The 16,358-nt window shown below is 41.2% G+C and overlaps 1 protein-coding gene across 1 annotated transcript in view; it reads right to left on the bottom strand.

Annotated features, from left to right (window-relative positions):
- GLP2R (glucagon-like peptide 2 receptor) overlaps positions 1-10,780 on the bottom strand; it is a 17,464-nt gene extending 6,684 nt beyond the window's left edge. Inside the window, exons 1-9 of the mRNA XM_010008227.1 lie at positions 10,676-10,780; positions 6,910-7,003; positions 5,849-5,953; positions 4,703-4,824; positions 2,669-2,775; positions 2,283-2,439; positions 1,204-1,363; positions 299-359; positions 33-102 (exon numbers count right to left, since the gene is read on the bottom strand). Of these exons, the coding sequence (XP_010006529.1) occupies positions 33-102; positions 299-359; positions 1,204-1,363; positions 2,283-2,439; positions 2,669-2,775; positions 4,703-4,824; positions 5,849-5,953; positions 6,910-7,003; positions 10,676-10,780 (981 nt within the window). The remainder of the gene's footprint in view (positions 1-32; positions 103-298; positions 360-1,203; positions 1,364-2,282; positions 2,440-2,668; positions 2,776-4,702; positions 4,825-5,848; positions 5,954-6,909; positions 7,004-10,675) is intronic.
- Between the last annotated feature and the right edge of the window lie 5,578 nt (positions 10,781-16,358).

Genomic DNA, 16,358 nt, shown 5'->3' with positions numbered 1-16,358 from the left:
AGGATATTAGGAACTGATGAAATAATTCTTACCACAATGGAGAACAACATTGGTCCTCGGATGATCCACCAGATCCCCATGTGTTCATTTGTTCCCCAGCACCTGAAACATCATTAGAAGTAGTTTAATGTAAAAGTACTGAAATGCACCTGTGAAATGTAACAAGTATTAATAGGTGCTGTTTAATTTTAATATCATGTAGTAGTTAATACTTGTGTAAATTACTGTAAAGGGCTTCCAGAAAAACTAAGCAAACACAAAGCCAGTATTTCAAGGCACATTTTGTTTAGTAACCTACCCTGTGTTCTCCAGTTTTGATCTGCTTATTCCCCAAGGGCCCACAAACAGAATAGGAACAACTGGAAAGAAAAGGAGTCAATTACAGTCAAGCTTGCAGAACAGTTCATACAAAACACAGATATGTCACAGCAGGCTGTGACACAGTGACACGTGCCAAGGCACATGCTGCTTTTCAGTCTTCCATTTAGAACTGTACTAAAATCAACATGATCCTGACTTTCCCCATTTGTAGTTCAAATACAAAATGAAATTCAATTGCACAGCTGAATCTTGCATTTTCATACTGGTATATACATATATACACCACACACATGCACTGCTGGTCTGTCCAAACCTAGATTCCTGGCCTGAGAATTCAGAACAATTGGTACTTGAAACCTCACAGGCTGCTTAAGGCAGCAGCTGTTATCATTACTGTTTTTTTGTTGGACCTTAGGGAGTTTCAGTGGAGGCATGGAATTCTGTCTAGTTAAAAGAACTGACTAAGGCTTGTTTTCCTGGCTTACCTTTCCTGGATCCCCCCCCTATTCAGCATAGGACCTGGTAGAGTTAAGTTAATGGCTGGACTAGAAAATCTTACAGATCTTTTCCAACCAGAATGATTCTGTGAACAACTCTGAGAATTAGGGCTGTTCAGCCTGGAGGAGAAGGCTCCAGGGAGACCTTAGAGCAGCTTCCAGTGCCTGAAGGGGCTCCAGGAAAGCTGGGGAGGGACTTTGGACAAGGGCAGGAGGGATGGGAAAAGGGGGAATGGTTTTAAGGTAAAAGATGGGAGATTAAGATTAGATATTACAAACAAACAACAAAAAACCGTCAGATTTTTCTTTCTTCATTACAAAGTATCCACCACTAACTCAAATAAGTATCATGGAGTAAAAACCATGGAGATTGTTATGTACTTACCCCATCCTATCACAACATAGGTCTGCAGGAGTCTTCTTTCAGAGAGTACAACAGTTATCAATAACGTGTGCAGATAAATCCCTTCCACTAACAGCCAAAAATAATTTGCCCCAACAAAGTAATGCATTAAAAACTGGGCAGTCCTGCATATGATTACAATCTGTAGAAAGGAAAGGCCAGAAATCACTGTTGATGTATAAAATCATGTGTAAAAGCTCTGACAAATCCTCTTTTGTTACTTTAGCGACCGTTTTCAAACCAGCAGAACTTGGTTGTGTTAGAACTTGGTTGGTCACATCTCACAGGGCTCTCCTTGCTGCCTGGGGAGGCTGGAGTGCAACAATTTCAAAGGCTTCTACATGGTCAGAGAGTTTGAGAGGAGGTGACAAGTAGGAAAAGGCAGTGACAGTGTAGGCTGGGCTGTGTGTTCTGTGTCATCATCTGCATAACAGAATTTTTACTGGTGAGCTATAAAATAATAGTCACCATTAGCATCTTGCAGGTCACTTCCCTTCCTAGCCTGGGCAAACTGCAGTCATGCAACATCATGGAAGTGTAATTTATCCAATTATATCCAATGTATCCAGTGGTTGCAAATGATGAGAGGTGTGTTCATTCTGGTATCTAAACAAGTGTAAGGAAAGCTGCACGTTTTCCTAGTACATCCTTTAAGCTTTTCTTATCTTTCATAAATAACATGGTTCAATAACATTGTTTTCAAAGCCAGGTAAGTGTGCTTTGCTTTGTGCCATGCACACCAAGAGTGAATTAATACAGTGCTACAAATGTTGAATAAATGTACAGATTTCCTCCCAAAGCCTGCAGGTGCAGGGTGTTTTGCTTAAATGGGTGTTTCTAAATGTAACTACAGATTAATCTGTCACTTCTACACATATTCCATAAAAAAACTCATCTATTACAATTTATCCAACCTGATTTTTTTTTCTTGATTACCCCAAGTTTTATCAGCAAAATTTCAGCATTCAAAGCACAACTCACAAGCACCTCAAACATGTGGTAAATTTCTGAAATGGTAACTGTTAAGAGTCACTAGCAGCACACATTTACTAACAAGTTACCTCAGGACTGAGGTATAATATCCATCCAGTTTCATCATTTGGTCTTTTGGAGTAAATCTTGTAATATACTGTGTCTTTTATAAGAACTGCAGTGGCACGCAGGATAAAAGAGGCAAATAAATTCATATGAATATAGTTTCTTGTGCAGTGAAGTTTTCTGTGGGAGAAAAAAAAACAATGCATGAATTCTCTGTCATATATTTCTTTAGCAGAAATAAAATAATATTGCCGTATTCCTATTGTTTTTTGCTTAGGAATTGCTTTTATAAGGTTTCCTAGGAAAATGAGAGGTTTTTATCTGAAGCTAAGCAATACATTCCATTACATGAAAAAAAAAGGGCATTCTGGGCTCTATGCTTTTAAAATGTATGTACATTTGTACTAACCTGAGTAAAAAAAGGATAAGGAGAGCTAATACAAGTGAGATGAGAGAAAAATAATATCCTATAGTGTACAACAGCTGCAATGTGGAAAGTAATTTATGTTCTTCTTCCTAGGAACAAAGAAGGAAAATGTGTTATACATCAAGCAGGTGGGCAGAGCAGGAAAGAAGCCAGGGGAGGTTTGTGATGCCTGTTCCCTGCCCTGCTTCATGAAATCATCGCATGACAGAGACACTTGCAAACAGCCTTATTTTCTTTTGAAATTCAAAGGCTTCATTTCCAGATTGCTCCTGCACAAACTCCATTTGCAGCCTGATTTACAGCTCATCATTGCCACAGTGACACCAACCAAATGGATCCTAGTGGTTCAATAACTGCAGAGGTCAACTCGACCTGTCCATGCATCTGTGCAGCCTGGGGACACAGTGACAGAGATCAGTTGTGTCTGTACAATGTTCAGAGTCAGCTCCACTGAGTTATTGAAACAGACTGACTTCTGCCTCAGGGTTCAAAGAAAAAATAAATAAAAATTATGAAATCAGAGTCTTTGACTGATTAACAAACCCCAAAGCAAGAAGGGGGAGGGGGGAACTCACAATATCTTTCCACTTTCCTTCATTGAGCATTTTTTCTTGCAAAGTTTTTCCACGTAGCTGCTTTTATCAACCTCTCATCTCTTCATACTGCTTTTCCAGCTCAAGAAAAGCTTCTCTGCAGAGAGGAGGTCAAGATACAGGATATGTGGCTTCCATGATCCCTATTTGGCCTTGAAAGATTTTACTGGAATTTGTCTTTTCCTCAGTGGTTTTGCCTTTTTCCTTGCCAAGTGCCTTGCTGCTCAGAGCCAGGCACTTAGCACTGTCTTCCTGCTAGTAGTTATCTCTAGTCAGTTTATGCTAATGAGCACTAACTAGTAGCTGTGCCTGCTGGTAGATTCTCTCTTGGAGGGGGTGGCAGTGCCCAAGAAGAGCAGTGTGGGTGCATCAGATTCCCCTGACACAGCAAATGACTCATCCTGCTTCATGGAAACATTCACACTGGCATCACCCTCATAAAAAGCTTGAGTTATCACCTTGGCTGTAACAATTCTGCAAATGAAACCTGCTGATTCCTCCAATGCATTTGGATACTAGCTGTGGGTTATTCCCATCATCCTGGGATTTTCCACTAAATACAACAAACAGGTACAAAACCACATTTAGTGTTGGTAGGAAAGCTGGGTAAAGCTTTCTTAGAAATCATCTGCTGTCACACAAGACTAATTGTGTGTCTCCCACCCACAGGTTTGCAATCTAGAATGGACAACAAGCCATGGAAAACTCTCAGTACTTCCTATTTATAAAACTGGTATAAATATACTGTAAGTTTGAAAGTTTATATACAGAGTTTAGTAAAAACTTAGTAGTACATGGGAATCTTGAAGTGATAGTGATTAAGTTCTCAATCAAGTGATGTTACTCACTGAAGTATTCCTGAAGTAGAAGTGCTCACCAAAAAAAATACTAAGAAGTAAAAACCAAGAAATAGTAACAGTGCTTATCTAAGACATTTAATTTTAAGCAAAAGAGGCTACAAGAAGCTCAAACCAGGTAAACTGCATGTGTTACTGTTACCTGAAACTGCTGCACTGGCTGCCACTTGAGCTTGACAGGACCAGTTAATGGCTCATTAATTACTAAAAGGCTCAGGAAGTTTTCTGGCCCTGGCAGAATACAGAGATTTGGGGCAGACTATGGGATGCTTTGAATTGAAGTTGCTTGCTTGTTAGGCTGCAGTCTTTTCAATTTTATTAGGAGAAATTCAGCACATATGAACACCAGACTCTGAACAGAAAATATTGGTTTGCATCTAAAGCAGGAATCCCCCTCCTCAATCTTCCCTCCTCCACTGCTTCTAAATAAAATACCAGCTTTCCATTTGGTAATCAAAATGAAATCTGAATATCTTTTGCATGTATTCAATAGAAATGCTTTATCAGTTACTCAAGAAGGGATTAAGAAGATGAAAGTATTAAGGCATAATATAAAACATACTTACATTTTTTTGGAAATGATTTTTCTCAGAACATTCTGAACTATCACGCCAAATGTCTGTGGAGTTTTCCTTGGTTTGCCAAGTCCCTTCATCCAAGCAGACTCTGTATACATTTCCTACACTTCCTGAAAGTAAACAGAGTTTTAGCCTCAAAGGTCAAAATAAAGGCTTCATTTTTCATACATGTTTGAAAGATTTCTCCCTTACCCAGCAGCAAGAAACACCAGCCCAACCCCACTCAAAAAAAAAGGAATAAAAAACACTTTTCTGTTGTCTTTTCCAAGATATTTCTCATATTTATGTAGGACAAAGTAGAAATGTCAGCTGGCAGAAATTAATTCCCAGTTTTAGCTGGTATTTACAAAAAATATACAGTTACTACAAAGGAAAACCCTACATCTCACTTTATTCAATCTTCCTCATTAAGCTCTCAAGTTCCATCAAGTGTGGGTAGCACATTGCCCAGACTATGCAGCCAAAAGTGTAGGAGGAAGAATATGGTTTGGTTAGGGAATGATCTTTCCCTGGAGCACCTGTGCCTGGTATTTTATTTACATGTTTTGGAGCCAAATCAGCAGGTGGTGTGAATCAGTGAAGCTTTCTTGGGTTTTACTGCATTGTCCTAGTTTATGATAATCAAGAATTTGCCCCGTTTGGTATGGGGACCCTGGTAATGTTTGTTTGATGTTGTTCTCAACCCCCAGCTAAAGGCTGCTTGGAAGGCTTGTTTGTTCACACCACCTGCTGTAGGTCCTACTGGAGGACTGACTGCTTGGACTGCTGCTTTGTTTGGCTATTCCAGTTTTATGGCAGAGAGCTTCATGTCTGGGGTCAGTGGGGACATCAGAAGTTGAACCTCAGAAGCTGAACCCCATATCTCTTACTGTCAACAAAGGCCTGGCAGTATGGACACATGATCCTGGAAACACTGCTTGATGGCAGCTCATTTGGAGCTGTAACAAGCACGGATGGAGAAAAAGGGTAAACAATTTAATAGTGACGAGAATTTTGTGCCTCAATTCAGAACAGAGGTGAAAAGAGGGGAGACAAGAAGGTCCTCAGTCACTTCAAAGGATGCTGGGACAAGAACCATCTCTTGAATAGTGGAATTCCCTGTACAAATTCAAAAAGTTGCCACTTCCACGTTACCGTTTTCCATCCACGGCAAATATGAAGGACAAGGAACAGACACTTTGCCTGGGGGTGAGAAAGGCCAGCAAACAAACTGATCAAATGTTCCATTGCAATGTATGCCTGGGGAAAGAAGCAAACAGAAGTTTCCTAAAGAGTTGTTCAGACAATGGACAATCCCAAAAGCCATTGGATTTTATGCTCCAGGAAACCTGCGAGCTGCTCCAGAGTCTTTACAAGATGTAGCAGAGCAACTTGGTGCATTCACTGTGCAATGCTCAGTGCAGAACTGACTGCTGCCCTTCTTCCCTGGATCCACTCAACAGCAGCAGCCTTGACTTGCTTCATTATGAGATAAAGGGATTGCTCAAAATCATCCTGAGCCTCTGTTGTCCAAATGTAACAGGCAGATTCCAGCTGGTTTTGGTATATGCCACAGACTTTTTGCTGGTAAATTGAAGATATTCCACCTTTCACTGCCCTTGCAACATTGGTTCTCAGCTCAGACCACTGCCAGTGACTCCCTTTTGGTCTTTGGGCAATAAAGGTTAGGGAGCTGCTAATAGGTCAGACTAAACCAGTTTTAAGCTTCACATGTATCATATCACTCACAGGACTTAAGGTTAAGATAAAACATTTGATAATGCAGAATGGACATGGCACAATCAGGTCACAGTCAGATAAAAAGCATTAGTGGCTGCACTAGTCTCTTAGTTATTTCTGTCTTCCTCCTAGGATAAGCTGAAGTTCTCCTCTCTTAACTTTAATGGTTTTACCCATCCAAAGCTAGAAGATTATATCCTCTTTGTTTTCCTTAATACTTAGCAATACTTTGGGAAAATTGTGTGGGAAGAAGTATGCAGGGAACAAGAGAGATAGCTGGGTGCTCCCCAACAGAAACCTAATATGTCTCAGAAGATAAAGAGCCAGTAACTTCATGACTGCATGTTTAGGTACAGCTGATTATGCTACATTTAGAACTTCTAAACATACACACACTTCTGCAAAGCAAATAAGAGTATTTGCATAAACATCAGTGTTACTTAACATCTTGTTTTATTTGCTGTTTGTTTCCTTACCAGTATCTACAGTTGATTCCTGCAGCATTTTCAAGCATTCCTGTTTATATTTATTCCATCCAGTAGTGGTTTTTTCCAGCAGAGATCCTCTGACCTGTAAATGAAAATACTGAACATAAGGAAAGTTAATGAGGACCCTGTGGTCTTTTAGTGGCAAGTTTCCTTCCATTAGAAGAAATTGAAGAGGAGAGGAAGGTGAACAGGGAGGTAAAAACAGACCCTTTCATCTCCATGAAGCCATTAGTGAAATTTCTTCTGTTGTGGTTTTTGCCTAAGCAAGGAATGTATTGCCAGGGTGCTGTATCACCTTAGAAATCTATGCAACTTGTGTAAAGTCCACATAGATATTTTTGCTAGGACCTGTGAGGGTGCACCAAAAACTCTGGCATTTCTTTCTTCCAATGTAGAAAATAGGTACTTATCTTCACAAATTTTCAAGTCTTTGCAGGCCTTTTACAATCAATTTATGCCAAGGTGAGCTAATATTTCTCATGTATTTGTTTCTGATAGATAAATTTATGAATCTGATGATTGGTGATAATTTTGAGGGCTGTTCATTTTAGAGTATTTGCTTGGTGATGTGTTAGATTGAGGCTGTTGAATAAATGCTCAATTAGAATGAGAGCAGTAGAGAAAGGGTGATGCTGGACACTGCTTACAGTTCAGTATCAGTGCTCATTAATTATCCAGATCATGATTTATCCAGAGAAAAGAACATCAGCCTAAGCAGTCTCTGTTTAATGTGCCAGCTGGTGTTCTGAAACCAGGGCTTTGAGGGGCCACACGCAAACAACTAGTCAAACAACTAGTAGTCCCCAAAAAGGGGAAATGCACTACTGACTGAAAATGTCACCAGTTGTAATGACCAAATTGTGGAGATCAGACTAAACAGCAGTTTTCTAAAAATGAACAATTCTTCTACCAAATGATGCTTTTCAGCTCTCCCAGGAAAATCAATTTCCTTTTGCCTGGACTAGACACCCTTTTTGGAAACTGCCTTTCACACATGTAGCTGTCCTGAGCTTGGGGATGTGCCAAGGGCTGAGATAACCAGGGCAATGTATGGTTCTGAACTTCACTTGTATCTTTTTCTTTGAACTTTTGTTTGCTGGAAAAATAAAGAAAACTGTATTTATTTACTTTCCAATCAAGAACAGTGAAGAATATGATCTGGCTGTTACATGAGACCACACTTCCATGCATTTTTTTTGCTGTGCCTGCTAATCAGTCTCTCAGCTAATTTCCAGACACCCTACTTTAAATTCCAGGGAGTAGAAAGTCTATAATTATTCTTCCTCTGATGGGTTTGCAAGATAAGGAGAGAATATTTACAGCAGCCACAAAAAAGGAATGCATGTTTCCAAAATAAAAAGCATGTCGACATTTCCCTCACGTAGGGCTCAAAATGCTGAAAGGCAGGGGAGGTTCTTCACACACTCTTGGGTCAGTGAAGAGGCAAAGACATGGAGATGACATTTGTAGAGAAGAGTGATTTAAGGGGTAACACTTCAGCTGCTAATTAACAAATGCATTGAATAGTCAAGGAAATAAAAGGGAAGCCTCACAGTGGCTACTTGGCTGCTTGTTTGGCTCCACTCCTGGAATCAAGGTGGACACACAGACATGGAGAAGCTCCCCCGACAAGACTGAGGAGCAGTTTAAGCATCAATGACAGTTTCACATCACTTTCTTTTTTAATTGCCAGCTTCTGCAAAGCTGCAGGCAGAGTCACACAGCCAATACTTGGTCACTATTGGTATCTCTGAGGTGCTTGGTTTTCTACCATTAAGACTGATGGAAAAAAACAAGCCAAGTTCTATCCAAAATGAAAGCTGCACCTGACAAAAATATTAGGAGCTGACAGCTGATCTCTAAACTTAATTTGAAATATAATTAGGATAACTTATAAAATAATTGATTGATACATAAATGATTAGGCCTGTGAGCCTGGAATCCCACTCACATACTGGACTTCAATCAAACTTCCCTGAAAGGATCTTTCAATTCATTTGGTTTGCTCAGAGCCCACAAACTGCACCAAGAGGTCACCACTGTTTAAAAACATGTTGGGTGCAGCAGGTGACAATGACTGAAGCTCTTGCTTTGGAAGTGGATTATAGTAAGAAACCTTCAAGGTTGCAAACAGACTGGTTTAAATTACTTTTTTTCCATAATTGGCCACAGGGTAATCAGGATTCCACCCTTTTAATTTCTTAGACTAAGCTAATAGTAAAATGGTTGTGTTCATTCAGACTATTATGGACAGAAAAAGCCTTCAGTTTAGGTATAAATTAGAAATAAGAGCTTTTTTCCACCAGAATCCTGGTTTATTCTGATTAATCTTTTTCATATCTATATATGTGATTACTAGAAAAGGTGGATATAGTGATGTATGACTGTAATTTATTTAAATTTTATTAAATAAAAGACAAATAAATGTTGGTTATTATTTAAAGAAGTTACAGGAATCACTACAACAAAGTAATTCACTGTGATTTATATTGTTGTTCAGTTTTGAACTCCCAGAAGGAATTGGGAGATTTTCTTTTACCACTGATGTGCTTTGGTTGAGCTGCCCTACAGATTCAGGGGCTCTCACAAATGTGAGAGCTGTTTCAGTTCTATATTCATTGATGTGACAGAAACTCTAAATTTGAATTATATAAAATAATTAGCGACATTTTATATTTAAAAAAAATAAAAATCAAAACACCAAAACCAAACCAACCAAAAAAATAAGTACAGATTGTGTGTTTCCTGGTAATTTGTTCTTCATGAAAATGCTGGGAACACAATTCCAGTCTCACCAGCACACACACATGCTGAGCCACTTCAATCCAGCTAAATGCAGAAGTGGACAGAAATACCTTATTAATTCAGTTTAAAATAAGCCTGTCAATAAAACTTCTTCTCATGCACATTTATTTCATAGAAAGGTACCCTAAATCTACATAGGACTTTTATTCAGATTCATTCAAATTTACTACATCATAGTAATTAAAAAAAAATAAAAATCTAAATCAAGGTTAATATTCACAAATAACACAAGATTGAAAACATTTGTGAAAATTTCCTTGAAGTGAATTACACTGACATAGATATTTTTGTCATTAAAAACCTAAAACTCTTCCAACTTATAACACAATATAGATGAAGAAGGAAACTGCCAGATTTTAATGTAGAATTTAGAACGAAAAGAGAAATTAATGGTTTAGTAGATTTCAACAAGAAATGAAAGCAGAAGCAGGATATAGATTTCCCAGCCTTCTGAAGAAGTTGAGGTGTAGAATTAAAACCAACAACACCAAAGCAGAAACGTGAGATTCAGGGCTCACCTCCAGGATGGGTCTAAAGGGCTAAAATAAAGTGCTAGAAACAAAGCAAATCTTGTTGTTTGTTGTTGTTTTTTTAAAACAAGGGAAAAAGTGCAGAATATAAACATGACTCACAATAGTATTGCTATCTGGTAGGAAAACTGGAAAAAAAATCAATATAATTCATTGCTGATCAATATTGGTATGAAAAGAGATTGTATAACCAGATATAAACACAGTGTATTCACTGTGTGAAAGATCAGTAATGGATGAAAACTGCAATAAATAACATAGTTTGCTAATACAGCTTCTCAGTCAGCATTTCTCAGGACTAATAAACATAAATTTTTATGTCAGAACTATTTTTTTTTACACAAACATGCTGTTCATGAAGGTTAAACTGTTTGTGCTAAGAATCCACTTTCTCATTATTAATTATGAAATGAACTTACCTGCTTCACTAGGAACAACATCATGACAGAGCTGGCAGGTGCAGGAGATATTCTGGACCAGAGTCCCACGCTGGAACAGAGACCAAAAAGTGTTACCATGCTCATCCTAAGAAACTGGTCCCCAAAATGCTGCAGTTTCAGTCTATTGTATGAGTCTGTCCTATGAGGGGGGGAGGGGGGCAAAAAATAGAAAAATATGAGTGCAACTGTTTAATGAATCTTCCTACAAGGAAGTGAGGGAGTCTACTGAAGTGTCTAAGCTTGCAGGACTCCAACTATGATTTGTGTTTTCTGATTCAAGGCAGAGCAAGTTTACTCTAAACTTCACAGAAAAGTCTGCTTACAGTGGTTTGTCCTTTAGCCAATAAGAAGCCAGAAAACTATTAAAACATTAAAGGGCTGATCTTGTTCCCTTGCAACCCCGTGGGAATTTTGCCAGAAGTTTTGCAAGAATGGAATCCAGTTCCATAAATACATATATATATATTTACACACACCTCACTAAATCATTAAAAAAAAAAGCCCTAGAACACAAGAATATTTAGTGGAGGGAGGTTGCTGAATCTAGCTGGCTGCCAGGGAGCAGCTCAGTAATAGCTGGTTTTATCCTTTCTGATCAGATTTTGTGAAATGCACCATCAATGCAGGATCAAGGAGGAACTGGATCTACAAAACATGATGTTACCAGCAGTTTGGCTACAATCCTTACGAGACTCAGGTGTTTTCATAGCTTCAGCTGTGAGGCTGGAGAAACTGTCAATGCATTTCAGGTGTTTTGTTTTCAAAAAATTTGCTTGAACTTTTCTAGTCGCAGAGAAAAGCTTGAAAACATCAATAAATCTAATTGACTTAAACATAAAACATTTTTAATATAATCACGTTAGGGTCTAGCTTACAAGTGTCATGCTATGAGTAAGATCAGCTCTGCAGCAGGTTAAAATCAGAAGAGCTGACCAGTGCACTGGGAGTGGAGCTGTTCTGACATCACTTTAAGAAATGCCTGAGTGCTCAAGAAACCATGAGGTCTGCCTAGACCCTGGATGAGCAGATGCACAGGGTGTCCTGTGGCACATCTTCACTGTTGCCTGCAAGTCCTCTCATGTCCACTGATAGCTTCACCAGCTGAGGCTGTTTTCACTTTCTGATTTCAAACACCTGAGTGCTCAAGAAACCATGAGGTCTGCCTACACCCTAGATGAGCAGATGCACAGGGTGTCCTCTGGCACATCTTCACTGTTGCTCAGTAGCCTGCAAGTCCTCTCATCTCCACTGATAGCTACACCCACCAGCTGAGGCTGTTTTCACTTTCTCATTTGAAAACATAGTTAGTTTTTACCTGCTGACTGATAAAAACCTTCTGCAGTTCATACTCGTGCTGGCTCTGGGATCCCTGTCTAGAGTGAGCACCACCCAGGGCTTGGTCAGTGTAGGAGACCAACCTTAAGGATCCCTCTGTTGTAATTCCAGGACAAGATTGTGGTGCCAGGTGATAAAGACAAAATGCAGAGTTGAAGTTTTCAATTTCTGAGTTTCCCTTCAGAATTTTTACCAGAACAAGGCAAATCAAGAAGCTGATGATGTTGAACACAAACCACCCTCACTCACACTCACATTTATCCCAGCAAAATTCTCTGAATATGACACTTTGTTTGAAGGATGATCCAGCTAATCTATTTGCTCTTCTATTTTTTTTTTTAGCCTATAAATGCTCATGCAATACATTTCATACTCACAGAATTCCAGGTAGGAAGGGACCTCAAGGATCACCTGGTCCAAGCTCTCCAGGTAGGAACATGGTTTAGATGAAATGGCCCAGCACAGCATCAAGCCAAATCTTGAAAGTGTCCAGTGCAGGGAAACCCACCACTTCCATGGGGAGATTATTCCAATGTCTGACTGTTCCCATCATGAAAAATTTTATTTTCGATGTCCAACTGGGATCTCCCCAGGAATAACTTGCACCCATGACCCCTTGTCTTTTTCATGTGACTTCCTGTAAAAAGGTGAGTCTCCATCTTTTGGTAGCTACTCTTTATGTACTGGAAAATGGCAGTCAGGTCTCCTCTGATCCTTCTTTCCTCCAGGCTGAACAAGCCCAGTTGTCTCAGCCTTTCCTCCCATGTCAGGCTTCCCAGTCCTTGAGTCATCTTTGTGGCCCTTCTCTGGACCTTTTCCAGCCTGTTCACATCTATTATGTAAAGCTGAGATGAGAACTGAACACAGTATTTCAGGTGTGGCCTGACAAGTGTTGAGTAAAGCAGGATGATGACTTCTTCATGGCTTTCTTTGCTGCTGCAGTGCTTTGTTCACTCATACTGAGTGTCCACCAGGACCCCCAGGTCTGGAGTTCTTCCCCAGATGGAGGACTCTGCTCTTGCCCTTACTGAATTTCATTAGGTTTCTCCCTGCCCTGCTATCCTACCTGTCCAGGTCACACTGGATGGCAGCACAGCCTTCTGGTGTGTGAGCCACCCCTCCCAGTTTCGTAATTCATGGACAAACTATAATTTATTGTCCCACCTCCTCATTTCTTAAGACATTCTTGCCAAACAGAGCACGCATGGATTTTCTCTCAAGCACAGGTTATTTTTACTTTCTTACTACTTTCTACTGACTACTTTCCTAAGCTAAGGAAGAAGAAGGTGATCTTCACCCTGCTAAAACATATTCTGGAGACTTACTAGTCATGAATGGTGGCACTGAATTGGGTTTCACTCCAGGTACGTAACTGCCAGACTGACATTAGCTTGCTGTTAAAGCTTCCAGTTAATTTTGGATGTTTATAGGAGGGAATGGCTTAGCTGATTTAAGAAATAGGGCACTTATTGTAACCTAGAACAACACCAAGTTTTCCCCCTTCTAGTGCTGATCAGTTTACAAATGACAACAAGAACACAACTTCAGAGAACTCGAATCACCTGTGCTTGTAAAACTTCCACAGTCACATGTCCTGAAAGTCCAGTTCTGCCTTTTCTTTAAGCTATGCAATTGTAAGAGGGTAAATGTTGAAGAAAAGAGCAACACACATCTCCAAAAGACATCTTTCAGGTGCTGATTGCTGTGGATCCTGGAGTTGTTTAATTTGTGCATCTGCTATGACAGTAGTTTTCCACTTGGTAGCTGAAAATAAAACCACCCTGTATTTTGGGAGCAGAGTAGAATTAATTCCAAGAGTTCACAGCATCTGTGTGGGGGTTAAGAGGTCACATGGGTTTGAAAATCAAAGCTTACAGAAACTGGAATCAAGCTTTGAAGAAATGTGTCTGAGCAGCAGCCTTGTTGTTGTAGGGAGAGCAGGTCTTCCTTGCCAGGAAGGTGGGGGACAGGCTGCTGCTCATTCAAAGAACTGAGCTCTTTTCTGGTCTGTTTTTCATTGCTAAAACTTTTGGAAAGCAATTCACAGCCTTTCTCTAAGTCTTCCAGGCCCTTGTTCTGCCTTGAAAAAATCTAGAAGGATCCCCTAAGTCCCAAGACAAGATCAATGTACCAGAGACTCCATGTACCAACACACACCAGAAATAGTTGATCATCTCAGTTTCTGCTTTGATAGATTTTGTATTTTATGCTTTCTATTAATGTATTTCTTCAGATCATTACAGAATACAAAATAATCCTGAATTTCATTTTAAAATAAATGTTATTGCTTTAGGTGAGAAATGTAGAAGCTTCACCAGTCTGTGATCAAGGTAGATATGAATTTTTTGGGGTGTATATAAAACTCGTCTGATCACATTTACCAATTATAAGCAGATCTCCAAAAAGACTAGAATTAGCAGATAAACCACAGATAAACTGAGCTCAGCGAAACCTGGAGTGTCTGGGTTGGTGAAGGCTTCTCTCTCCAAAAAAAATCAAAACCCCGTTTGGTGGAAAATTGAGCCCATGGGGAAGATTTTATTTAATGACTCAGCTTCACTTCATGCTCAGCCCCGCATTCCCAATTTCCCGCCACTCCCCCCATTTCCCCCACTCCCCACAGCAGTCAGTGCTGGGCTACAAGAGTGGTTGGGCCATTCCCAGCAGGAAGGGGTGCAGGCAGCCTGCTCCAGGCTTTTCCTGCCTTCTGCACAATGTCTCTCCTAACAGGCCTGAGTTCTCCTGCAGGGAATGGTGTGCAGGGGCGAAACGTGCTGCGGGCTGGGGCGCTGAGCTCTCCTAGAATCTTGTTCCAAAATGGGTCCCTGGAGTCTTGCTGTGATGAGGTGATGGAGGCACAGAAGGTGTCTCCACCACCCCAGGCACCTCACCGTGGCCTGGGCTCTCAGCACCCACCACTCATGAAAAAAATGAAAAGGCACAAAGCCCTACCAAGAATCAGCAGTTAATGTTACCTTTTATGTTCACCCTTCTTCAAGCATCTCTCTCTGCAGAAGACGTCTAAGCTCCTCTAGGTACTGCCTTACCCTCAGAGCTGGGCATGGGGAGAAGACATGACTTTTAAAAAAATGGCTTCCTTGGCTCTATGAATGGTAAGGCATCTGTAAAGGGTCAGCTCCACGATCTAGAACACAAACAGAACCACGGAGCAGTGCTGCCCTCAGCAGGAGCACAGCAGAACCCCGCTGGACACAGGCTTTGCTGCATGAACTCAGCCTGGCTGCACCATCCTGACCCCAGAGGAGGTTCTCTGGAGATTTTTTTATCCATTCCAGACATGGAAATACCACAGACCGCGTGCCTGTCCATCTGGTCTTTCTAAGAGATGCTTTTCATGCTGTCGACAACTAGAAAAACGTGTCTCTTGATCTTTCCCCTTGGCCGGTGCAGGGAGGCTGTGGGGCGGTCCCTGTGGCTGGGGGGGCAGTGGCAGAGGGGTCTTGAGGTCCTTGTCTGGCTGGACCCCAACCCCCCGACACGCAGATCTAATGCAGAGGAAATCCACGCACCACACACACAGGGCTCACTCTGCATGATCTGCAGCCAGTCCTGCCAACAGGATGATAGAGTGTCCTACAGCACTGCCCGGGAAACCACAGCCCCAGGAAAAACCCAGGGAAACCACAGGAAAACCACAGCCCCAGGGAAACCACAGCCCCAGGGAAACCACAGGGAAACCTCAGCCCCAGGGAAACCACAGCCTCAGGGAAAGCGGCACGCGGCAGCGCAGAGCAGAGAGCGGCAGCAGCACCGCAGGGCAGGCGCGAGGGCAGGCAGGGAGCAGCAGGTGCCTTCTCATAGCAAGACAGGCAAACTAGTAGCTAGATAGATCATGGTCGTAACGTGCCCAAAAGCCATAGTGAAAAAGAATGTGGGGACTCAGGCGGAGCTCCCAAGCAGGCACACAGCCGTGCAGGTCTCTGGCTGCAGTGAATGCCTGAGCCTGGCACTGGTACCAGAGGGAACCAGTGACACTGCATGTGTGTGGTGTGAGCAAGTAAATGATCTCCTCAGGCAGGTGGTTAAATTGACAGAGGAGGTTGAAAGACTGAGAACCATTAGAGAATGTGAGAGGGAAATAGACTGGTGGAGTCGTACCCTGAGGAAGGGGCAGATGGAAGAGGTTGAGAAAGTGACAGATCCCCTCTCGTCACCAGACGGAGAGGACTTAAGAGATATGAAGGAATGGAAGGAGGTCCAACCTCGGAAAGGCAAGAAAAAATCCTCCCAACCCCCTCCACCCTCCCAACTGCCCTTGAAGAATAGATATGAGGCCTTGGAAATTCAGGGACAGGAAAATGAAGTT

This window comes from Chaetura pelagica, unplaced genomic scaffold (genome assembly GCF_000747805.2).
Source record: "Chaetura pelagica isolate M959 unplaced genomic scaffold, ChaPel_1.0 scaffold471, whole genome shotgun sequence".
In the NCBI taxonomy this organism is placed as follows: Eukaryota; Metazoa; Chordata; class Aves; order Apodiformes; family Apodidae; genus Chaetura; species Chaetura pelagica.
This window is presented reverse-complemented; position numbering and strand designations above follow the sequence as displayed.